Source organism: Pituophis catenifer, unplaced genomic scaffold, assembly GCF_029215685.1.
Source record: "Pituophis catenifer annectens isolate HBS135680 unplaced genomic scaffold, rPitCat1.0.hap2 SCAF_15, whole genome shotgun sequence".
NCBI lineage: Eukaryota > Metazoa > Chordata > Lepidosauria > Squamata > Colubridae > Pituophis > Pituophis catenifer.
In genome coordinates this window covers 5343699-5369398 of record NW_027256895.1, presented here as the reverse complement: position 1 = coordinate 5369398, position 25700 = coordinate 5343699, and the positions used below count along the sequence as shown (strand labels likewise).

The following is a 25700-nucleotide window of genomic DNA, read 5'->3' as shown; positions in this document are numbered from 1 at the left end:
TGGACCGGTTCTATAGAACCGGTAGTAAAACCGGTGGGAGGCTCCGCCCATTGACCCAGATGTCATCAGAAGCGATCTGCGCTTGCGCAGAACAGCCCGCAAGTGAGCAAAGTGAGCACATGCGCGTGGGCACGATGCAAACCGGTAGTAAAGATAAGTAGAACCCACCCCTGGGCAAAATCCCACCACTGTCCTAGATTCATTCAACAACTACTAACTTAACAATTACAACGATACACAACCACCGCAAGAAAGCAAATCCATGTAAAATGGAGCAAACTGTCTTGCTTAACAACTGTCCCGCTTAGCGACAGAAATTCTAAGCTCAATTGCAGCCGTAAATCAAGGACTACATGCCTTAACACTCTGGGATATAATTCCCTTCTCCAGCTAAACAGAAGCGGAGACGATAAACATTGGGCCAACTCACTTATTTCCCCGGAAAAAGTATGTTTTTCCACTCGGCATCCAGAAAAGGGCAGCGTCGATCCGATCCGTGGGGAGCCTCCTTCCTAACTCCTTGATATGTTTCGGGTATCCCGGCTCCAAGTTGGCTTCGTTGAAAACCCAATGTTTGTCCCCTGCAAGGAGAGAGTCGGTCAACTAAGCCGTGCTAAGTATCTCCGGTCTTTGTTTGAGAAACATTCAAAACTGTTGGGTTAGTCTAGTCTAGTGAAAAGAAGGACTAGGGGACACATGATAGTAGCATTCTGGTATTTGAGGGGCTGCCACAAAGAAGGGGGGCTCAGCTTATTCTCCAAAGCATCTGAAGGTAGGCAAGAAACAATGGATGGAAGCTAATCAAGGAGAGAAGCAACCTGGAATTAAGGAGAAACTTCCCAACAGTGAGGACAATTAACCAGTGGGGAAAGAAAGAGAGAAAGAAAGAAAGAAAGAAAGAAAGAAAGAAAGAAAGAAAGAAAGAAAGAAAGAAAGAAAGAAAGAAAGAAAGAAAGAAAGAAAGAAGAAGGAAGGAACAAAGGAAGAAGGAAGGAACAAAGGAAGAAGGAAAGAAGGAAAGAAGGAAGTGGAATGAAGGAAGAGGAAAAGAAAGAAAGAGGGAGGGAGGGAGGAAGGAAGGAAAAGAGAGAAAGAAAGAAAGAAAGAGGAAGGAAGGAAGGAAGGGAGAGGGAGGATGAAGGAAGAGGGAAAGAAAGAAAGAAAGAAAGAAAGAAAGAAAGAAAGAAAGAAAGAAAGAAAGAGGAAGGAAGGAACAAAGGAAGAAGGAAGGAACAAAGGAAGAAGGAAAGAAGGAAAGAAGGAAGTGGAATGAAGGAAGAGGAAAAGAAAGAAAGAGGGAGGGAGGGAGGAAGGAAGGAAAAGAGAGAAAGAAAGAAAGAAAGAGGAAGGAAGGAAGGAAGGGAGAGGGAGGATGAAGGAAGAGGGAAAGAAAGAAAGAAAGAAAGAAAGAAAGAAAGAAAGAAAGAAAGAGGAAGGAAGGAACAAAGGAAGAAGGAAGGAACAAAGGAAGAAGGAAAGAAGGAAAGAAGGAAGTGGAATGAAGGAAGAGGAAAAGAAAGAAAGAGGGAGGGAGGGAGGAAGGAAGGAAAAGAGAGAAAGAAAGAAAGAAAGAGGAAGGAAGGAAGGAAGGGAGAGGGAGGATGAAGGAAGAGGGAAAGAAAGAAAGAAAGAAAGAAAGAAAGAAAGAAAGAAAGAAAGAAAGAAAGAAAGAAAGAAAGAAAGAAAGAAGAGAAGCAACCTGGAATTAAGGAGAAACTTCCTAACAGTGAAGACAATTAACCAGTGGAACAACTTGCCACCAAAAGTTGTGGATGCTCCCAACACTGGAGGTTTTTAAAAAGAGACTGGAAAACCACTTGTCTAGAATGATATAAGGTCTCTGTCTTCAGCAGGGGGTTGGACTAGAAGACCTCCAAGGTCCCTTCCAACTCTGTTATAATGTTCGGTTCGGTTCGATTCAGTTGATCCTCTGATTCATTTAACGCCAAATTGAAAAAATGAATAACTGAAGCCCCGTGTCCGAGTTGTATATCACTGGTGGCTTCAGGTAGTTCTGATGCAAACAGAATCATGAATGGACAGACAATTTCTTTGTTTGTGCCAATAAACTTGGGAATGAGAACTGGCTTGTTAGCTTCTCAAATCAAATAGCTTTAGTGCAGTTAAAATGTGTTTAAATATTAGTAGCTCGGGTTGGTAGTCAGGCTGTTGGTTTGAGCTCCGAGCTTGGCACTTGGGTTGCAAACGTATCGTCACCATTTGAGGAGACATCGTCAGTCTGTTCTGAATTGGGCTCGTCTGTCAATAGACGAGCCCAGCTCAAAACGCACTGACGGTGTCTCCTCGAATGGTGACAAAACGTTTGCAACCCAAATGCCAAGCTCGGAGCTCAAACCAACAGCATAACTTTATTGCAGTCATTAACCAGTAGAGTTTAGGCTTCTTGTCGTTTCTAATTTTCTCTTTGGGTTTATAAAGAATCCAGGTGGAGACTGGATTAAAATCTGAGTCACACCAATGTGGTACAAAGACACGTTACATTAAAGAACAGAGGGTTTTGAGCGATCCTGCACCATTCTGAATTTCAATGTTACTCTAACGTTGTGTTCTCCAAAGAAGTCTTCTCTAGAGGGCTTCTCTAGAGGGCTTGGATTACAGTTCCCATACTCCCCAGCTGGTGCAACCCGCAGCTACAGGAGCGGGAGGCGTGGAGATGGGATATCCAGAGACATTAGGAAGATACCAATTTGGGAATCGCTTTTTCACTGAAATGTACCAACCAAACCACAAATGTAACTTAGTCTCTCTGTACTCAATTTACAACCCATTCGTTTAGGGACCGAAGTTACAACGGCAATGAAAAAAGTGACTGATGACCGTTTTTCACACTTACGACCATTGCAGTATCCCCCACGGACACATGATCAAAATTCAGATGCTTGGCAACTGGCTCATATTTACGACGTTTGCAGAGTCCTGAAGTCACATGCTCCCCTTTTGTGACGAACCCAAGTCAATGGGGAAGCCAGATACCCTTAACAGCCACGTTGCTAACTGAACAACAGCAGGGATTCACGTAACAACTGTGGCAAGAAAGGCCATAAAATGGGGCAAAACTCACAATGCAACTGTCTCACTTAGCAGCAAAAGTCGGAGGATTAATTATGGTCATGTTGTGGCCTGCAAGCAGAGCTGCCAGCAGATTCAGACAGTAAGGAGGTTAGGGAGGAACATGGGCCAGTCCTGGAGTCTGGGGAAGGCTCTGATGAGGGCTCTGCATAGGAGGCAGAGAGGGGGCCAGGGCCGGATGCCAGTTATCAGCTGCCTTCGGAGTCAGACATCAGTGAGGCAGATGAACAGATGGAGCCTGTTCCCATTGTGCGCATGCGCAGAGTTACCAGACGAAGGGAATAGCTAAAGAACAAGGGTCGACTTGGGAGTAAAGCCATAGGTGGACGGTGAATGGCCCCTCCCAGAGGGAATAAAAGAGGAGCGAAAGGGGAGTGGAGTTTGCAGGAGACAATTACTTCGCTTAATTGGTTCGTGGCTCCTTGCCAAGTTTTGAAGATATCGGCCCGGCAGCTCTCCAAGCCAGATAAGGTCTGTGACTGTAAATTCTCCCTTGAAAGACTTTGCTGGATGTGAATGAGAAGAATTCACAGTAACTTAATAAAAAAAGGCTTTTTGTCAGAACAAGGAGTCTGCTTCATGCTCTTGGGAAGCCTAGGTCAGAACAGGTCATAAGTTGAGGACTGTCTATATGTTTTGCCGATGATTTACAACTGATAGGCAGTTCACTAAAATTCACATTTTAGGCTCGGTTTGCAAAAACCAGGAGACCATGTAGAGAACGGGAAGAGATTTAAATTTGTTCCTTCACGCTCTGTAATCTTGCTAGCTCTTCTCGATCAAAAGTCGAGCCATTCAGACCCAAAACGTAAGTCCACTAACCTTTGAAAAAGACAAATTTCCCATCTTTCCTCTCGTAGGCCGTGTTGATCGACGCAGGAAGACCGACCCAGAACTGACCAATCGGGAGGGGGTATCCGTCGATCACGCGGTTATTACGTACTCGCCAAAACCATTTATCCTGAAAAAACGTGAAATTTTTCATTCCATCAGTCATGTTATGCAAATGAATAGAAACCTCATTTCCGTGGGAAAGTCAAATCTAGGCATCTTCATGTCTAAAAATCATTAAATACAGATACCATAAATCAGGGATTAGGTGCTTGGTGGTACCATACAACATACGACCATAATTCCAGGCTCAATTATGGTCTTAAATCGAGGTCCACCTGTAATCCAGATCTAGTTGAATGTAATCTTTTCTAATTAGAGTAGGGGTCAGCAACCTTAAAAACTCAAGGAGCCACAAAGGTCCTAGCCGGAAGCCCCCGTTCAATTCTGGAGCCGACCGGAAGTCCCATTCCCCCATCATAGTCTCCTCCTAGCATGGCGTCCTTTTTCCTCTGCTGACCGGAAGTCCGGTTCCCCACCATAGAGTCTCCTCCTAGCACGGCATCCTTTTTCCTCTACCTTTCCTTACCGAAAGCCCTATCAATTGTGGAGCCAACCAGCAACAGGGAGCCGCAGCAGAGGGATGAAAGAGCCACATGCGGCTCCAGAGCCGCAGGTTGCTGACCCCTGAATTAAAGAAACATGGGGTACTCAGCAACCCATCAGTGGTTAATTTAATGGAAATGTGTGCTGAGTTTCTGGCAATATATCTATATCTATATCTATATATCTATATATCTATATCTATATCTATATCTATATCTATATCTATATCTATATATCTATATCTATATCTATATCTATATCTATATCTATATCTATATCTATATCTATATCTATATCTATATCTATATCTATATCTCTATATCTCTATATCTATATCTATATCTATATCTATATCTATATCTATATCTATATCTATATCTATATCTATATCTATCTATCTATCTATCTATCTATTCAAATGCAGGATTCAGGTTGTAGAATTCTGCCCCACGCAGAATGACAGAATTGGTCCAAAATCTAAAACGTCTGTCTCCCACCCAATTGCTAAATTTCTCCAAACATCTCACCTTGAAGACAAACATTTCACCCCGGAGTACCGCAATCGTGTCAAACCGTCCGTCGCAGATGTTGGGGCCGTAAGTCGGGTTCTTGGGGGGCCTGTGAGGGTTTCGGGGTTTTGGAGTAGTCCGAGGGATCGGGGGAGGTTTGGTGGGATGGCCGCCTTCAGATCCTGAAGAGAAGGAAGGAACAGAGTTGGTCTGAATCTTCACCTGAATTCCAAAATCTAAGATGGCCGACGGGGTAGAAGCTTCTCTAAGTGGTTTTCCTCCCCAGGGACAATCTCCCATCTCCACAACCAGCAGCTGAGGACGACGGGAGTTGAATCCAACTCAGGATGGGTTCTGGAGTGAAGAACACTTCTCCAGGAGTTGAGGAACACAACTAAGAAGAGTCAAAGCGACCTCTAGAAAGGAAGAGAATCAAACCTCCCCATTCTGGATGTATTTGAATGACCAAGAACAAAAAGCTATGTTTTAAAATGGTGTTTGGGGAAGAAGAGAGAAAAATCTATGAAGGATCTAGTCGTTATACACCAATCAAGGAGAGAAGCAACCTAGAACTAAGGAGAAATTTCCTGACAGTTACAACAATTAACCAGTGGAACAGCTTGCCACCAGAAGTTGGGAATGCTCCAACACTGGAAGTTTTTAAGAAGAGATTGGACAACCATTTGTCTGAAATGGTATAGGGCAGTGATGGTGAACCTATGACACATGTGCCATAGGTGGCACGCAGTGCCCTCTCTGTGGGCACGTGAGCTGTCGCCCCAGTTCAGCTCTGCCGCGCATGCGTGGGGGCAGGGTGGACACATGTGGGAGGGTCACGCGCGCATACGTGGGAGTGGGGCACATACAGGGGGGTCATGCACGCGTGCACGGGGGGCAGGGTGTGTGTGGGGGCCCACGCACACATGCGCGGGGGGCGAGCGTGCATTGCATTTTGTGGGTTCAGGTGCATGCTTTGGGCACTCCGTCCAGAAAAGATTAGCCATCACTGGTATAGGGTTTCCTGCCTCAGCAAGGGATTGGACTAGAAGACGTCCAAGGTCCTTCCCTACTCAGTTATTCTGTTATACCATAGAGCTGTTGTATCCCCCGCCGGTCATCTTCTGGCAGCTCGAAGTTCTCCGTGTCCATCCACTGGTAGAAAGGGGCCATGATAGCAGAAGGGTCGTTCGAGTGCTCTAACCCCAGTGCGTGACCCAACTCGTGGACGGCGACCAGGAAGATGTCATTTCCTGTAAGGCAGAAGGGCAGGAAATGAACTCAGGGCCAAGGACGCTGTCGAAAATTCCTACCTCATCCTCCAGCTGTTGCAACTTCCCTCAACCTGGAGGAACCGCAGGAAGAGAGTGATTGATTCACAGAAGACAATCCGGACTAGGTAGCTCAGCAAAAAAAAAAAATCAGCTCAAGGCAGAAATCCGTGTTTCTGAGGCGGTAGTTCCACCACAGCTGAAGGACCTCAGGTAAGAGCCGAGGTGGCGCAGTGGTTAGAGTGCAGCACTGCAGGCTACTTCAGCTGACTGCTAGCTGCAGTTCAGCAGTTCAAATCTCACCGGCTCCAGGTTGACTCAGCCTTCCATCCTTCCGAGGTCGGTAAAATGAGGACCCAGATTGTTGGAGGCAATATACTGACTCTGTGAACCGCTTAGAGAGGGCTATAAAAGCACTGTGAAGCGGTATAGAAGTCTTAAGTGCTATTGCTATTGGGGACATGGAGCATGGAGCCTCTTCTACGGGCAGCCTTCCCACTTCTGACCTCAAAAACTTCTCACCACTGTCTAGGGGGAACCGAGAACACGAACGAGGAAGTCTAGAGAAGTGGAAAAGAGAAGCAACGTTCTGCCGTGCCCCAAGCGAGTGAGTAGTAGATGGGATTAACCACAGATGGATCACCATCCGTGAGTCACTCGCATAATCACTCTGGCCTTCCGGGTTCCTCCAAGGGTCACAGTCTCCATCCCCCACCTCGGAACATCCTCCATCAAAGGTTGCCCCATAATCCCGCCCTCACCACTGAGGTCATCGTTGCGAGAGGTCCAGGGCTCAGCCGCATCGAAGTGAGTGTCGCCGCCAATGTGGGGCCCCGGGAAGTAGGCGTGGGCCAAGAAGCCGCCTTCGCCATCGAACGGGGTGCTATCCCCGTGGAAGCCGTCGGCGAAGAAGATCATGATGTCCGCCTGCGGTTCACGACCCTCCCGCACGGACGAGTAGGGCACCTCGCGGAAACGCAGCGGCGTCACCGACTGCCAGACGCGGAAGGCCCGTCGGATGGCGGCAAAGGTGGCCTGTTCGCCAACCTTGGGTGTGTAGTTCTGGATGCTGCAATAGAGGCAAAACAATGAAGACCTAGAACCCATGGTTGAATTCATACCACAGTTTTACATCTCTAACCAGGATCTACAAACTGGGTTTGCTTCACACAACACCTTAATGCAGAGGTCTTCAAACACGGCAACTTTAAGACTTGTGGACTTCAACTCCCAGAATTCTCCAGCCAGCGTAGCCAGCATAGAATTCTGGGAGTTGAAGTCCACAAGTCTTAAAGCTGCCAAGTTTGAAGACCTCTACCTTAATGGGAAGACAACTTATCTACTGCCAAGACCCTTCACAAGCCACAACATTGTGTTCCATAACCTAATGTTATCTAGGTGTCTCGGGACTTCGGCTGCCAGAATTGTCAACTAGCACCCCATAAATTCATAGAAAGGAAGCGGTTTTAGAGATCCTCTAGTCTAACCCTCTGCTCAAGGCAGAAATCCGTGTTTCCGAAATTGTGGTTCCACCATAGCTGAAGGACCTCAAGCTAGCAAAGCTGCTGTGATGTGTTGGATAGATTAACCCGTTCACTTGTCTCTCCCAACCTCAATTTTTTTCGTCTCTCAATGATAAATCAAGGGCTCCTATTCTCAGCTTTATTAATCGATATTAATCGATCTTATTTGGATATCTTTGATTGTTGCTTTTAACATCTCCAGAAGTTAATGAGGAAGGTACAGGAAATCTTCCAGGGAATTTGAGAATCTGGACTTATAACAGTAAGATTTAGTGCATTGTTTTACTTTAAGATGGGTGGACTTCAACTCCCAGAATTCCTCAGCCAGGAAGTTCAACCTCAGCAACTTTAAGATGGGTGGACTTCAACTCCCAGAATTCCCCAGTTAGAAAGTCCAACCTAGGCAACTTTAAGATGGGTGGACTTCAACTTCCAGAATTCTCCAGTCAGAAAGTCCAACCTCGGCAACTTTAAGATAGGTGGACTTCAACTCCCAGAATTCCCCAGTTAGAAAGTCCAACCTAAGCAACTTTAAGATGGGTGGACTTCAACTCCCAGAATTCCATAGCCAGGAAGTTCAACCTCAGCAAGTTTAAGATGGGGAGGACTTCAACTCCCAGAATTCCCCAGCCAGCACGGGAATTCTGGGAGTTGAAGTCCACCCATCTTAAAGTCACCCAGGGTTGAGGAACACTTTTATTTTCTTTAAAGGCTTCTAGTCCTCATGTTTGTGCCAAAATATGTTAAAAATCACCCTGGTGTTTGGGATAGGAGGGAACTGAAGTTTCCGGAGCGACAAGATTTCAAATGAATTCTAGTTCCCCACCCTGTTTTCTAGCTTCCTTCTTTCCTGGCCCTTTATGCAGAATTTAACAAAAACAACAATCGCTTGCGTCTTACCAGAAACTAAGATCCATCTGCTGCCATTTGAAACCCTGGATCGCGTAGCGCCTGCGCCTCACGTTGGCTTTAATTTCCGCTCCAAATTTATCCGGGACGCCACAACGAGGCCTCTTCATAGCCCTTAGAAGGAGAGAGAACGCAGAAAATTAAAAGTTTGCAGGGAGTGGCTTCTGGGTTCCCAAAAAGTTCTTTTGCATCCCTCCGAAAGCGGTGTTCCCCGTTTAAGAGGGGGCAGAAATTGTGGCAGTCCCCACATCTTCAGAAGGGAGAAAATGGAGGCGACGTGTCTGGTGGCAGTACATAGCCAACCTGGTCAGTTTGGTCTCGTGGTTAAGGCTAAAATCCGGGAGATGGTGAGTTCCAGTTTCCACCTTAGATACGAAAGCCTCCTGGGTGACTTTAGGCCAGTCTCCAGGGGATGGTGAATTCTAGTCTTGTCTTAGGCATGAATGCCAGCTGGTCAATCACCAGGAGACAGTGAGTTCTAGCCTCATCTTAGGTATGAATGCTGGCTGAGTGACTTTGGGCCAATCACCAGGAGACAGTGAATTCTAGTCTCCTCTTAGGCATGAACGCTGGCTGAGTGACTTTGGGCCAATCACCAGGAGACAGTGAATTCTAGTCTCCTCTAAGGCATGAACCCTGGCTGAGTGACTTTGGGCCAATCACCAGGAGACAGTGAGTTCTAGCCTCATCTGAGGTATGAACCCTGGCTGAGTGACTTTGGGCCAATCACCAGGAGACAGTGAGTTCTAGCCTCATCTTAGGCATGAACCCTGCCTGAGTGACTTTGGGCCAATCACCAGGAGACAGTGAATTCTAGTCTCCTCTTAGGCATGAATGCTGGCTGAGTGACTTTGGGCCAATCACCAGGAGACAGTGAATTCTAGTCTCCTCTTAGGCATGAACCCTGGCTGAGTGACTTTGGGCCAATCACCAGGAGATGGTAAGTTCTAGTCTCCTCTTAGACATGAACACTGGCTGAGTGACTTTGGGCCAATCACCAGGAGACAGTGAGTCCTCTTAGGCATGAATGCTGGCTGAGTGACTTTGGGCCAATCACCAGGAGACAGTGAGTTCTAGTGTCCTCTTAGACATGAACGCTGGCTGAGTGACTTTGGGCCAATCACCAGGAGATGGTGAGTTCTAGTATCTCCTTAGGTATGAGTGCCAGCTGGACGACCTTGGTCAATCACCAGGAGTATGTTGAGTTCTAGTCTCACCTTAGGCACAAACACTGTCTGGGTGATGGGCCAATCACCAGGAGACAGTGAGTTCTACCCTCATCTTAGGTATGAATGCTGGCTGAGTGACTTTGGGCCAATCACCAGGAGACAGGGAATTCTAGTCTCCTCTTAGGCATGAACCCTGGCTGAGTGACTTTGGGCCAATCACCAGGAGACAGTGAATTCTAGTCTCCTCTTAGGCATGAACCCCGGCTAAGTGACTTTGGGCCAATCACCAGAAGACAGTGAGTTCTTGTCTCCTCTTAGACATGAACGCTGGCTGAGTGACTTTGGGCCAATCACCAGAAGATGGTGAGTTCTAGTATCTCCTTAGGTATGAGTGCCAGCTGGACGACCTTGGTCAATCACCAGGAGTATGTTGAGTTCTAGTCTCACCTTAGGCACAAACACTGTCTGGGTGATGGGCCAATCACCAGGAGACAGTGAGTTCTACCCTCATCTTAGGTATGAATGCTGGCTGAGTGACTTTGGGCCAATCACCAGGAGACAGGGAATTCTAGTCTCCTCTTAGGCATGAACGCTGGCTGAGTGACTTTGGGCCAATCACCAGGAGACAGGGAATTCTAGTCTCCTCTTAGGCATGAACCCTGGCTGAGTGACTTTGGGCCAATCACCAGGAGACAGTGAATTCTAGTCTCCTCTTAGGCATGAACCCCGGCTGAGTGACTTTGGGCCAATCACCAGAAGACAGTGAGTTCTTGTCTCCTCTTAGACATGAACGCTGGCTGAGTGACTTTGGGCCAATCACCAGAAGATGGTGAGTTCTAGTATCTCCTTAGGTATGAGTGCCAGCTGGACGACCTTGGTCAATCACCAGGAGTATGTTGAGTTCTAGTCTCACCTTAGGCACAAACACTGTCTGGGTGATGGGCCAATCACCAGGAGACAGTGAGTTCTACCCTCATCTTAGGTATGAACGTTGGCTGAGTGATCTTGGGCCAATCACTAGGACACAGTGAGTTCTAGTCTCACCTTGGGCACAAACACTGTCTGGGTGACTTTGGGCCAATCACCAGGAGACGGTGAGTTCTAGTCTCCTTAGGCATGAATGCCAGCAGGGTGACTTTCGTCAATCACTAGGAGATGGTGAGTTCTAGTCTCACATGAGGCACAAACATTGTCTGGGTAACTTTGGGCCAATCACCAGGAGATGGTGAGTTCCCGTTCTACCTTAGATACGAAAGCCCACTTGGTGACTTTGGGCCAATCACCAGGTGACGGTGAGTTCTAGTCTCTCCTTAGGCATGAATGCCAGCAGGGTGACTTTGACCCAGTCCGTCTCTCTCAGCCAAACCCACCTCTCAGGAATGTCGTTGTGGGGAAAATAGGAAGAGGAAAGTATGTTGGATACTTTCGGCGCCTACTATTTGCAAAAGTAATGAAGGCGGGATACAAACAAGGGTCATATCTAAGCTGGCATTCGGTTGGGAAAGCAGCCAGGTAGATTCCCCAAGACTGAAGGCCACCTGGGCAAGTGGAACAAAAAAGATCTTGGAATATCGTTCCCGTTATCGGACGTCAGGGACAGAGGTGGTATTCAGCCGGTTCAGACCGGTTCAGGAGAACCGGTTGCGGGAATCACGGGTCGGCCCGCCCCTGCCCACTCGCCCCTGCCCACTCGCCCCTGCCCACTCGCCCTTGCCCACTCGCCCCTGCCCACTCGCCCCAGCTCTATGCCATCCTATTTAAGCACGCATTTGAGGAGGGGCTCATGCGCGGAAATTCCAAGCCAAGCACATGTGCAGAAGTCCGGTGGGGGCGAACCGGTGGGGCGAACCGGTGGTAACAAAATGTGAAACCCATCGCTGGTCAAGGAACACCATCGCTGTTGCCTCTGGAGTCATGGATGACTCTCAAACCCACAAGCTGATTAATTCCTAGCTCACCAGAAGGCTTTTAATGGATGCCTTGGCCTAAATTAAGAAACTGGAAGTACTCTGGGCTCCAACGAAACCCATGCTTTAGCTGCAGAAATACGACTCTTTTTCCTACTCATAAGCAGGGGTAAAATCCAGCAGGTTCTGACAGGTTCTGAAGAACTGGTAGCGGAAATTTTGAGCAGTTCGGAGAACTGGTAGTGGAATTTTTGAGTAGTTCAGAGAACCAGCAAATGCCACCTCTGGCTGGCCCCAGAGTGGGATGGGAATGGAGATTTTGCAATATCCTTCCCCAGGAGTGGGGAGGGAATGGGGATTTTGCAATATCCTTCCCCAGGAGTGGGGAGGGAATGGAGATTTTGCAGTATCCTTCCCCTGGAGTGGGAAGGGAATGGGGATTTTGCAGTATCCTTCCCCTGGAGCGGGGTGGGAATGGAGATTTTGCAGTATCCTTCCCCTGGAGTGAGGAGGGAATGGGGATTTTGCAGTATCCTCCCCCTGGAGTGGGGAGGGAATGGGGATTTTGCAGTATCCTTCCCCTGGAGTGGGGAGGGAATGGAGATTTTGCAGTATCCTTCCCCTGGAGAGGGGTTGGAATGGAGATTTTGCAATATCTTTCCCCAGGAGTGGGGAGGGAATCGGGATTTTGCAATATCCTTCCCCTGGAGTGGGGAGGGAATGGAGATTTTGCAATATCCTTCCCCTGGAGTGGGGAGGGAATGGGGATTTTGCAGTATCCTTCCCCTGGAGTGGGGAGGGAATGGGGATTTTGCAGTATCCTTCCCCTGGAGTGGGGAGGGAATGGGGATTTTGCAGTATCCTTCCCCAGGAGTGGGGAGGGAATGGGGATTTTGCAGTATCCTTCCCCTGGAGTGGGGTGGGAAATGGAGATTTTGCAGTATCCTTCCCCCTGCCACGCCCACCAAGTCACACCACGCCCGCCAAACCACGCCCACAGAACCGGTAGTAAAAAAAATTTGAATTTCACCACTGCCCATAAGCCAATGGTGGTCTAATTGAGACGGTAGGCTGTGGAATAGATTTTTGGGGGGGGGAGTGGGGTTAGGTCTGAAGTGGGGAACCAGGATGCAGTTACAAGCATAAGTTGGTTGATGGACAGACAGATCTATAAAGTAAGATTTCTCAGGCTTAGCAAATTTAAGAAGGAAGAAGGGAGGAGGAGAAGGAGGAGATGGATGGAAGGCGAAAGAAAAGAAAGAAGGAATGGAAGAAGAGAAGGAGGAAAGACGAAGGAAGGAAGGAAGGAAGGAAGGAAAAGAAAGAAAAGAAAGAAATAGCAATAGCACTTATATACTGCTTTATCGTGATTTTCCAGGCCTCTCTAAGCAGTTTACAGAGTCAGCCTATTGCCCCCAACAATCTGGGTCCTCATTTTACCGACCTCGGAAAGATGGAAGGCTGAGTCAACCTGGAGCCTGGCGAGATTTGAACTGCCGAACTGCAGCTAGCAGTCAGCTGAAGTAGCCTGCAGTGCTGCACTCTAAGCACTGCGCCACCTCGGGAAAGAAAAGGAGGGAGCGAGGGAGAGAGAGAGAGAGAGAGAGAGAGAAAGAGAGAGAGAGAGAGAGAAGGAAGGAAGGAAGGAAGGAAGGAAGGAAGGAAGGAAGGAAAGAAAGAAAGAAAGAAAGAAAGAAAGAAAGAAAGAAAGAAAGAAAGAAAGAAAGAAAGAAAGATAGATGAATTAATTAGAATTAGAATTAGAATTAGAATTAGAATTAGAATTAGAATTAGAATTAGAATTAGAATTAGAATTAGAATTAGAATTAGACTTTTTTATTGGCCAAGTGTGATTGGACACACAAGGAATTTGTCGGTGCATATGTTCTCAATGTACATAAAAGAAAAGAAAGAAGGAAGGGAGGAAGGAAGGAAGGAAGGAAGGAAGGAAGGGAATCACTTCCATATTGTTCCCAAAGAAAATTGCATAGATTTTCTTCAGGAACTCAGAGCAATGGGGGAAAAAAAATGCATAATTTATCCTGGATAAATTCCATTGATCGTATACCAACCCTCTCAAAATTTCTTGGTCTTTTTTTTCCTGCATCTCCTAATTCCCATTTCAGGTTTCGTCTTTTCTCTCACGCTGGAATATTTTTTTTTTATAGCGTGAAATGCCAGAAGCTGTATAAACGTAGCGACGTCTCTATTCTTCCCTGAACTCTTTGTCTCGGTCTGCGTCTATTTCTAACCTCTCGTTCTTCCTAAAGTACCATGGACGCAAATAGAACCACAGATAAATAATGACCTAACCGATTTCTAAACAGATACATAACCACAGAGTAAAGTTCCCAAATGAAGCTTTTCCAAACTACTAGGTAGAAACCTACTTACAACCTGCAGTTTGATGCTGATCGGCTCGAGGTTGACTCAGCCTTCCATCCTTCCTTCCGAGGTGGGTAAAATGAGGACCCAGATTGCTGGAGGCAATACGCTGACAGCTTAGAGAGGGCTGTGAAGCCATGTGCGGCGGTATATAAGTCTAAGACAGAGGTCTGCAGCCTTAAACACTCAAAAGAGCCATTTGGACCCGTTTCCCACAGAAAAGAAAACACCGGGAGCCACAAAACCCTTCCCGCGCCTGACGATTTCTTGAGGGGCCACAAAACGAGCGTTATGTAGTTGAATTAAACGTTCTGTTTTCTTCTGAAACTTTTCTTTTCTTGGATTTATCCCTGGTCGGCCTACCGGGAGTTGAAAAGCTCAATAAATCGTGTGCCGGTGGGTGTCGCACATTGGCGGTTGTGACGTATATTTTGAGCGACAGGGAGTTGCAGCGGAGGGGTGAAAAAGCCGCATGCGGTTCCGGAGCTGCAGGTTGCTGACCCAAGGGTGGGTTCTAAATTTTTTTACTACCGGTTCTGTGGGCGTGGCTTATTTTGTGGGTGTGGCTTGGAGGTCATGTGACTAGGTGGGCGTGGCTAGCTGGTCAGAGTCATTTCTGGAAGGTCCTCGCACTTACGACCAGTCCGCACACTTACGACCCGACTCATTTGTTTGCTTTTAACACTGATCAACTGTAGGACGGCCCTTTGAAGCCCCGCGGCAAGAGTTTAAACAGTTTTTTTTCCCTCTAGTCATCAGCTGGGACTCAGGAGGCAGGAATAGATTGGGGGTGGGACCAAATAAAAGGTAAGAATAACGTGGGTGGGGAGATGGGGGGCTGGGAGGGCGGGGGGAGGAGAACCGGTTCGGTGACATCATATCGTCACCGCTACTGGCTCGGCCGAACCGGACCGAACCGGGAGGAACCCACCACCGTGCTGACTCCTGGTCTAAGAGCTAGTGCTATTTCTAAAGGAAAAATGGTATATGTTATCAGCAATTGCCTGTTCTGACTGACTGACTGACTGACTGACTGAGAGACGGCAAAATGAAGATAGCTAGTGAGAGATATAGACAAATAGCAAAATGGAGATAGATCGACGGATGGATGGATGGATGGATGGATGGATGATAGATGGTTGGATGTGTTGTACTCCACCAGCAGCCTGCGGAGCTGGCAGCAGAATCAGACAGTGAGGAGGCTGGGGTGGACCATGGGCCAGTCTTGGAGTCAAGGGAAGGCCCAGATGAGGCTCTGAGTCAGAGGCAGAGATGGGGCGACACACGGATTCTGGAGCCTCCAGAGGCGGACAGCAGAGAGGCAGAGGAACAGGACGAGCCTGTTCCTAGTGTACGTATACGAAGAGCTGCCAGAAGGCAAGAGCAGCTAAAGCAAAAAGGACGACTTGGGAGTAAGGCCAGGAGATGATTGGCCCTTCCCATAAGCCTTAAAAGAGCAGCAACAGCTCTCAGGCTCTTTGTAGGAAAGCAACGTTGCTATATCTGTTTTGAGTCAGCGTCTCTTGTTTCTGAATTTTGTGGGGCTTTGCCAAGAAAGGCCTTTGGCAGGGTGCCAAAGAAGATAAATAGGTTTGTGATAAGTCCAAAGGACTTTTTATGAAGGACTTGTTTTGGAATTAATTTGGACTAAGCTGAGAATGAAGTAATTCTCAGCTGTTCTAATAAAACGTATTTGTTTAGGACTGATTGTGTCTGTTAAATAACTACTTGGGCCTAGGTCACAACAGGATGGATGGATGGATGGATGGATGGATGGATGGATGGATGGATGGAAAGAGAGGGGGGGTAGTAAAATGGAAATAGACAAACAGATAGCCAAATAGAAAGACAGACAGACAGACAGACAGACAGACAAATAGCAAAATGGTGAGAGAGAGATGGATAAATGGGTTGACAGATAGGTGGGTGGGTGGATGGATGGAGAGGTGAGGAGAAGGAAAGAGAGAGAGAAGGAAGGAAGGAAGGAAGGAAGGAAGGAAGGAAGGAAGGAAGGAAGGAAGGAAGGTTCAAACAGCAAAATAGAGAGATATAGATAAGTAAACTGGAAAAATAGATAGACAGAGATAGAGAAATGGAGAGAGATAGACACCAAAATGGAGAGAGGAGAGAGAGGGGGAGAGAGAGAGAGAGAGAGAACAAAATGGAGATACAGATAAGACAGACAAACAACCATACTGAATAGTACCTAACCCATAAGTTCTTCACATTGGCAACTTAACTTGTCTGGGAGTTTAAAACCCAGATATCTTTAAATTGCTAACGCCGAAAAAGATCACCTAACGTGAAAGAAGAATTCTGTGCGATCCAAAACTTTGCATCAAATGGTTTTTAAAAAAATAAATAAATAAACCGCTTTCATTCTTCATCACGGATATTTCTTTTTTCTCTTCGATTAACAAAATGGCCACCACTCTGACAGCCAGCCTACACAGCAACGAAGCTTCCCAGCGACAGTCACCTCTTCTGCCCGCCCCCCCCAACGCCGTTGAGTAATCCCAAGCCATCGTCGCCTGTCTGAAGCTGCTCCCAGATTTATTTCCAATTCCCCCTCTCTTCTTTGCCAACTTCTTGTGGTGTGGAGTCCCACTGGTCAACGCTAACCTCACCAGACACTAGTTGCTTTGTAGGCTTGCCAAGGGCCAACCTCAACACAGGATGCCCTGCAGCCACGCTGCCCACTCGCCAAGGCTGGGACTTTCGCATCTGGTTCCCCTCCCTCGACGCACACAACCGCAACCTTGTACTTCCCCCCCCAAGTGACATCATCCGAGGTGGTTTTGTAAGATCTGTTGCTGACTGCCAGCGATGTGGGAAGCCTTGGATAACGTCTTAGAAAAAAAAAAAAAAAGATGAGTTCTGGGTTTTTCCAGCAAGGACATTTCTCTAGATCGGATCTAAGCCACGATGGATCGCTGGCTTTCCGATTCACACCTCTCTCCAAACCAGCATCGGTTTTCCTTTCACAAGAGGTTCCCAAAAGTAGGCCATCTTAACTCATTCTTGAGGAAATTTAACAGTTTATTTATTTATTTATTTATTTATTTATTTATTTATTTATTTATTTGTTAGACTTCTATACTGCTTCAAAGTGCTTCACAGCCCTCTCTAAGCGGTTTACAAAGTTAGCATATAGCATATTGCCCCCAACAATCTGGGTCCTCATTTTACCCACCTCGGAAGGATGGAAGGCTGAGTCAACCTTGAGCCGGTGAGATTTGATCCGCTGATCTGCTGAACTAGCAGTCAGCTGAAGTAGCTGCAGTACTGCACTCTAACCTCGCGCCACCTCGGCTCATATTTACCATGTTTCCCTGAAAATAAGCCCTCCCCGGATAATAAGCCTTCCCTGAAAATAAGCCCTCCCCAGAGAATAAGCCCTCCCCCAAAAATAAGCCCTCCCCTGAAAACAAGCCCTCCCCGGATAATAAGCCCTCCTCTGAAAATAAGCCCTCTCCTGGATAATAAGCCCTCCCCAAAAATAAGCCCTCCCCAAAAATAAGCCCTCCCCATATAATAAGCCCTCCCCAAAAATAAGCCCTCCCCAGAGAATAAGCCCTCCCCAGATAATAAGGCCTCCCCTGAAAATAAATCCTCTCCTAGATAATAAGCCCCCCCTAAAAATAAGCGCTCCCAAGATAAGCCCTCCTCCAAAAATAAGCCCTCCCCTGGATAATAAGCCCTCCCCTGAAAATAAGCCCTCTCCTGGATAATAAACTCTCCTCTGAAAATAAGCCCTCCCCTGGATAATAAGCCCTCCCCTGAAAATAAGCCCTCCCTGGATAATAAGCCCTCCCCTGAAAATAAGCCCTCCTCGGATAATAAGCCCTCCCCTGAAAAGAAGCTCTCCCCAGATAATAAGCCCTCCTCTGAAAATAAGCCCTCCCCTGGATAATAAGCCCTCCCTGGATAATAAGCCCTCCCCTGAAAATAAGCCCTCCTCAGATAATAAGCCCTCCCCTGAAAAGAAGCCGTCCCCCGATAATAAGCCCTCCTCTGAAAATAAGCCCTCCCCCCAAAATAAGCCCTCCTCGGATAATAAGCCCCCTCCCGGATAATAAGCCCTCCCCCGAAAATAAGCCCTCCTCGGAGATAATAAACCCTCCCCCGAAAATAAACCCTCCTCAGAGACAGAGCTGGAAATCAGGTAAAACGACAAGAGGATCCCCGTCTTGCTCCACACGCCCTACAAGGCCAAGCGCTTATTTCAGGATCCAAAAAAATATAAAATATGGTCTTATTCTCGGGGAAACACAGTAACAGTTTAACAGATTAACAGAGTTGGAAGGGACCTTGCAGGTCATCTAGTCCAACCCCCTGCCCAAGCAGGAGACCCTACATCTGCCTCTACCTAGGATCGAACTCACAACCTCCTGATTGTGAGGCCAGAGCTGGAGTGGGGTTTGCGGAGTGGAGGAGGAGGAAGAAGAGGAGGAGGAGGAGGACTGATGGATCCTTGGTGTCCTCTGAGCTTGGTGGTTTTCTCACAGACGTTTCATGACCCAACTATATAACATCATCAGTGCTAGGTAACAAATTAAGTAACATCATCAGGAGCACTGATGATGTTACCTGGTTTGGATCATGAAACTTCTGCAAGAAAACAAGGAAACTCAGGGAGCACCAAAGATTCCATAGTCCTCCTCTTCCTCCTCCTCCTCCTCCTCCTCCTCTAACACTGATGATGTTACCTAACTGGGTCATGAAACGTCTGCAAGAAAATCACCAAGCTCAGAGAGCACCAAGGTCCCCACGGTCCCCCTCTTTCCTTCCCCCTCCTCTTCCCTCCTCCTCATTCTCCTCTCTCTCCTTCTAGCACTGATGATATTCCCTAGTTGGGTCACGAAACGTCCGCAAAAAAAAAAAACCTACCAAGGTCAGAGAGCACCAAGGAACTCCTCGTTTCAACCCCGAGCTACAAATAATTTTCCTTTATCGGCAACTCACTCTTGGTCACCCGACTTAAAGTCGGTGCCGTTAGTTGCCAGTTCCGAAGTTGGGGAGGCACCCATTTCTACAACCCCGAAAGATGCTTTCCTCTCTGTACTCAACACACAGAGGAAAATAATTTGCATTCGGGACCTGTGGTGGCACAGTGGTTAGAATGCAGTATTGCAGGCTACTTCCGCTGACTGCCAGCAGTTCGATTCTGACTGGCTCAAGATTGACTAAGCCTTCCATCCTTCCGAGCTCAGTAAAACGAGGACCCAGATCGTTGGGGGCAATAGGCTGACACTGTAAACCACTTAGAGAGAGCTGTAAAGCACTATATAAGTCTAAAAGCTATTGCTATTGTAGGCTAACTCTGCCTACTGCTAGCAGTTCGATCCTGACCAGCTCAAGGCTGACTCAGCTTTCCATCCTTCTGAGGTTGGTAAAACGATGACCCAGATTGTTGGGGGCAACATGCTGACTCTGTAAACTTAGAGACAGTTGTAAAACACTATATAAGTCTAAAAGCTATTGCTATTGTAGGCTAACTCTGCCTACTGCTAGGAGTTCGATCCTGACCGGCTCAAGGCTGACTCAGCTCTCCATCCTTCTGAGGTTGGTAAAACGATGACCCAGATTGTTGGGGGCAAGATGCTGACTCTGTAAACTACTTAGATAGAGCTGTAAAGCAGTATATAAGTCTAAGTGCTATTGCTATTGCAGGCTAACTCTGCCTATTGCTAGCAGTTCGATCCTGACTGGCTCAAGGTTGACTCAGCTTTCCATCCTTCTGAGGTCGGTAAAACGATGACCCAGATTGTTGGGGGCAAGATGCTGACTCTGTAAACTTAGAGACAGTTGTAAAATACTATATAAGTCTAAAAGCTATTGCTATTGTTGGCTAACTCTGCCTACTGCTAGCAGTTCGATCCTGACGGGCTCAAGGCTGACTCAGCTCTCCATCCTTCTGAGGTTGGTAAAACGATGACCCAGATTGTTGGGGGCAAGATGCTGACTCTGTAAACTACTTAGACAGAGCTGTAAAGCAGTATATAAGTCTAAGTGCTATTGCTATTGCAGGCTAACTCTGCCTATTGCTAGCAGTTCGATCCTGACTGGCTCAAGGTTGACTCAGCTTTCCATCCTTCTGAGGTCGGTAAAACGATGACCCAGATTGTTGGGGGCAAGATGCTGACTCTGTAAACTTAGAGACAGTTGTAAAATACTATATAAGTCTAAAAGCTATTGCTATTGTTGGCTAACTCTGCCTACTGCTAGCAGTTCGATCCTGACGGGCTCAAGGCTGACTCAGCTCTCCATCCTTCTGAGGTTGGTAAAACGATGACCCAGATTGTTGGGGGCAAGATGCTGACTCTGTAAACTACTTAGATAGAGCTGTAAAGCAGTATATAAGTCTAAGTGCTATTGCTATTGCAGGCTAACTCTGCCTACTGCCAGCAGTTCGATCCTAACCGGCTCAAGGTTGACTCAGCTTTCCATCCTTCTGAGGTTGGTAAAACGATGACCCAGATTGTTGGGGGCAACATGCTGACTCTGTAAACTTAGAGACAGTTGTAAAACACTATATAAGTCTAAAAGCTATTGCTATTGTAGGCTAACTCTGCCTACTGCTAGCAGTTCGATTCTGACCGGCTCAAGGCTGACTCATCTCTCCATCCTTCTGAGGTCAGTAAAACGATGACCCAGATTGTTGGGGACAAGATGCTGACTCTGTAAACTACTTAGATAGAGCTGTAAAGCAGTATATAAGTCTAAGTGTTATTGCTATTGCAGGCTAACTCTGCCTATTGCTAGCAGTTCGATCCTAACCGGCTCAAGGTTGACTCAGCTTTCCATCCTTCCGAGGTCGGTAAAACGAGGACCCGGATTGTTGGGGACAAGAGGCTGACTCTGTAAACCGCTTAGAGAGTGGTTTAAGAGAAAGATAAATTATCTTGATTTCGGTCAAGGCCTACAGCCGCGTCTACAAAATCATACAATGTTTCGGTCTTTCCTTCCTTCAGCACCCCGTGACACGTAATCCGTTAACAATCTCCCAATTCATCATGGGTTTTTTTATTTTTCCCCTCAGAGTTCAAAAAGTAAATTTTGTAAGAAGAGAAGCTGGTGAAAGGTGAATGACTCCGAGTGCAGGAAACGAAAAACAAGGCCCACTCACTTCATAGTCTCCCCGTCAGCTGTGCCTGTCACTCGAAGTCCGTAGAATCGTTGCATGGCAGCGATGGCGGCCGACACCGACTGGGGAGAACGCTGGGTATGGGTGCGAAGGTTGCCCGGGGGCAAATACCCATATTGTTGCAGCCAGGCCTGGTGGGAAAATCAAAACAGGAGCATGAAAAAAAACTGAAACTCAAAGCTGATCGAAGTGTAAAACTCAAGGATATCAAAACTGCATGTCACGAAAGCAATTTAGAAAGTCCTCGGTTTAGGACCGGCGGCTGAGCGACCATTTAAAGTTACGACGGACCCCAGAAAAGCTATGTACGAACCAGATTTGAGGTTCCGAGTTCTGTCCCCCACTCCCCCACCCCCGTTCCAGCAGTCATCTGACCCGTATTTTAAGTGCTCGGCAAATGTCCTGCAGTTACAACGGTGATCTAGGACATTTTGCAAAAAAAACAAAACAAAACACCCCACTCCATAGCCAACGATCATTTCGCTTAATGACCGGCACAAATAAAGTGTCATAAAATGGGTCACTGTCCCATGAGGGGCCCCCACTCAACGGCTGTCACAACCTATGACCCAAATCGCAGGCTCAGTTACGGTCATAAGTCGAGGACTGCTTGCAGATAAACGAAAACTATTTTGGTTCAGTAGTTAAAGGTCCAGATTAAAAAGCAGGACTTTATTGAGCTATTGAACTATGAATGGTTGGTATCACCTCTTAATTCCCATTTAATCTAATCAGTGATTGACGACAAATTAGTTTAATCTGATGAGGAACCTCTACAAAGAACTGAAATTATTTAAATCTTTCTCCCCTGCTCCCACCCTGGTTCATTTCTGCCAATGGTGGAGTGGAGTGGAGTGGAGTGGAGTGGAGTGGAGTGGAGTGGAGTAGAGTAAAGGGAGTGGAGTAGAATAGAATAGAATAGAATAGAATAGAATAGAATAGAATAGAATAGAATAGAATAGAATAGAATATTGGAGTGGAGTGGAGTGGAGTGGAGTGGAGTGGAGTAAAGGGAGTGGAGTGGAGTGGAGTGGAATGGAATGGAATGGAATGGAATGGAATGGAATGGAATAGAATAGAATAGAATAGAATAGAATAGAATAGAATAGAATAGAATAGAATAGAATAGAATATTGGAGTGGAGTGGAGTGGAGTGGAGTAGAGTAAAGGGAGTGGAGTGGAATGGAATGGAATGGAATGGAATAGAATGGAATGGAATAGAATAGAATAGAATAGAATAGAATGGAATGGAATGGAATGGAATGGAATGGAATGGAATGGAATGGAATAGAATAGAATAGAATAGAATAGAATAGAATAGAATAGAATAGAATAGAATATTGGAGTGGAGTGGAGTGGAGTGGAGTGGAGTGGAATGGAATGGAATGGAATGTAATTAGAATAGAATAGAATAGAATAGAATAGAATAGAATAGAATAGAATAGAATAGAATATTGGAGTGGAGTGGAGTGGAGTGGAGTGGAGTGGAGTGGAGTGGAGTGGAGTGGAGTGGAGTATTATATTATTGTTGTTATTATTATTATTTATACATTTTCTCTTTACATACATATTGTAAGTGCTCTGCGAACAGCGTGTTGTCTGGCTTAATTTGCTTACATAATACTATTTTTCCAGTTTCTAGTTTCTACCTTAGTACCTTAGTTTCTTTCTTACTAGAAACTTACTAGAAACTTAGTTAGCAGCCCTTTTTAACGCTGGATGTCCACAGCAGCTGTCCAGGGCTGCTGACCATCTGTGCCGACTCTGAGGGTTGGAGTCGGAGTTCAAACAGTTTAATCAGACGCGAGCCACAGAATTATAGGCTTCCAAAAAAAAAAAAAAAAAAAGTTCAGCAAAGCTTATTTTTTTTCTGCCCTCCCAAACCAAGGTCCAAAAAAAAAAAATCAATGCCCCAACTTCCCCCGACACTCACAAATGAACCGAAACTGACGGCTGCACCCAAATTGCGATTGTGTTTTTGCATGCCGGCTGGGGGAATTTGGAGAGTGGGAAGTCCACCCATCTGAAAGCCATTGAGATTGACAAACCCTGCAGCCGAAGAAGAAGGGGTGAATTCCAGGATTGTGTTAAGGGTGTGACGGGCGCGTGGCAGGGTCCGAGAACGACAACGCGAACCCTGTTTCCTGCCCTGTTACGCAAAAGTTCAGAAAATTTCTTCCCCTGTGCACTTTCGCAGGCTCCCGAGGAGGAAGCAACTGATCACACAAATCAGACTTCGACGTACACACTTGCTTCCACGCAGTACCATCACATATGCAGCTGAAGCAGGGGTCAGCAACCCGCAGCTCTGGAGCCGCATGTGGCTCTTTCATCCCTCTGCTGTGGCTCCCTGTTGCTGGTCGGCTCCACGATTGATAGGGCTTTCGGTTAGGACAAATGGAGGAGAAAGGATGCCGTGCTAGGAGGAGACTCTATGGTGGGGGAACCGGACTTCCGGTCGGCTCTAGAATTGAACGGGGCTTCCAGTTAGGACCTTTGTGGCTCTTTGAGTGTTTAACGTTGCCGACCCCTGAGCTAAAGTGTCCTTCGATTGCAACTCAACTCCTGCTAATTTTGTGACTGTATCCGTGTCGTTTTCTTGCAATCACCCAGAAGCCATTTTCCAGAAAACCTTTTTGATTTATCAGTCTTGCTTCCATCCATCTATGGATCTCCGAGTGGTCTCCCACCCAAATAGCAATCAGATCTGGCCGTGTTGAACTTCTAAACCAGTTAGATGCTACCACTTGGAAGATACAGACAAGCAGACATGCTGGGTGGAGATTTAAAAGATTTAAAAGACTAAAAAAAAAATGGATCTAAATACATACTTTGATACAGACGATTTTGAAGATCAATATTCAGACGAAGTCGGGAATTTTTCTTTTTAGGATTAAAGGGGAAAAAAAGCCACAGAAGGTTATTTGAATCTAAGATTACCGGGCGAGATTATTACATAGATGGAGATTAAAAAAAAAAAATTGACACCAGCATTACGGAGGAGCGGATGGTGAAGTTGACAATTATGCATTCATTCTTTGAAATGGATAAATTCAACTTCCCAGATCAGAAAAACAAAGACAATATCTGCATTTATGGGTGACTAGGAGCCTCTATAGGGACGCGGTGGCTCAGTGGCTAAGACGCTGAGCTTGTCGATCGAAAGGTCGGCAGTTCAGCGGTTCGAATCCCTAGTGCCGCGTAATGGGGTGAGCTCCCGTTCCTTGTCCCAACTTCTGCCAATCGAGCAGTTCGAAAGCACGTAAAAAATGCAAGTAGAAAAATAGGGACCACCTGGGAAGGTAACAGCGTTCCGTGCGCCTTTGGCGTTGAGTCATGCCAGCCACATGACCACAGAGACGACGTCGTACAGCGCTGGCTCTTTGGCTTTGAAACAGAGATGAGCACCGCCCCCTAGAGTTGAGAACGACTAGCACATATCTGCGAGGAAACCTTTACCTTTACCTTTAGAAGTGGGTTTCAGCAGGTTCTGACCAGTTCTGGAGAACCGGTAGCGGAAATTTTGAGTAGTTCGGAGAACCGGTAGTAAAAATTCTGACTGGCCCCACCCCCATCAATTCTCTGCCTCCCAAGGCCCAGCTGATTGGGAGGAAATGGGGATTTTGCAGTATCCTTCCCCTGGATTGGGGAGGGAATGGAGATTTTACAGTATCTTTCCTCTGCCACGCCCACCAAGCTATGCCACGCCCACAGAACCGGTAGTAATCAAAACCCACCACTGCCTCTAATGGACTTTTTTTGCGTAACAATAAATAAATACATGAATTTGAGATTTGATCGCTCCAAAGGACAGATTACAGACAAAAGTGTAATGCGGGTAGTCCTCAATTTATGACCATTCATTTAGTGCAGGGGTGGCATTCACTTACTTTCCCTACCAGTTCGCAAATGTGAGCGCACACGCCACTTCCGCGCATGCGCACAGCCGCCAAAATGTGTCTAAATAGGACGGCATACAACCAGGTCGGGTGGGTGGGTCCATCTGCGATTTCTACTACCGGTTCGCTTGAACCGGCCCGAACTGGCTGAATACCACCTCTGATTTCGTGACCGCTCAAATTACAACAGCACTTTAAAAAGTGACACGACAGTTTTTTCGCACTTATGACCATTTCAGGATTCCCACAGTCACGTGATCAAAAGTTGGACGCTTGGCAAGTGGCATGTATTTAGGACGGTTGCAATGTCCCAGGGTCACGTGATCTCTTTTTGCGACCTTAACAGTAACAGAGATGGATACCTGTACTAGGGATTCGAACCGCCGAACTGCCAACCTTTCTGATCGACAAGCTCAGGGCCTTAGCCACTGAGCCACCTAGTCAGGCCACCTTCTGA

General features: G+C 46.7%; 1 protein-coding gene across 1 annotated transcript in view; it reads right to left on the bottom strand.

The window, feature by feature from the left end:
* The window catches only part of MMP14 (matrix metallopeptidase 14), a 28015-nt gene extending 6534 nt beyond the window's left edge, over nucleotides 1–21481 (bottom strand). The window contains exons 1-7 of the mRNA XM_070954792.1: nucleotides 21327–21481; nucleotides 8728–8850; nucleotides 7066–7373; nucleotides 6125–6286; nucleotides 5055–5218; nucleotides 3913–4051; nucleotides 431–581 (exon numbers count right to left, since the gene is read on the bottom strand). Of these exons, the coding sequence (XP_070810893.1) occupies nucleotides 431–581; nucleotides 3913–4051; nucleotides 5055–5218; nucleotides 6125–6286; nucleotides 7066–7373; nucleotides 8728–8850; nucleotides 21327–21382 (1103 nt within the window). The 5' untranslated portion in view covers nucleotides 21383–21481. The remainder of the gene's footprint in view (nucleotides 1–430; nucleotides 582–3912; nucleotides 4052–5054; nucleotides 5219–6124; nucleotides 6287–7065; nucleotides 7374–8727; nucleotides 8851–21326) is intronic.
* Nucleotides 21482–25700: the final 4219 nt, after the last annotated feature.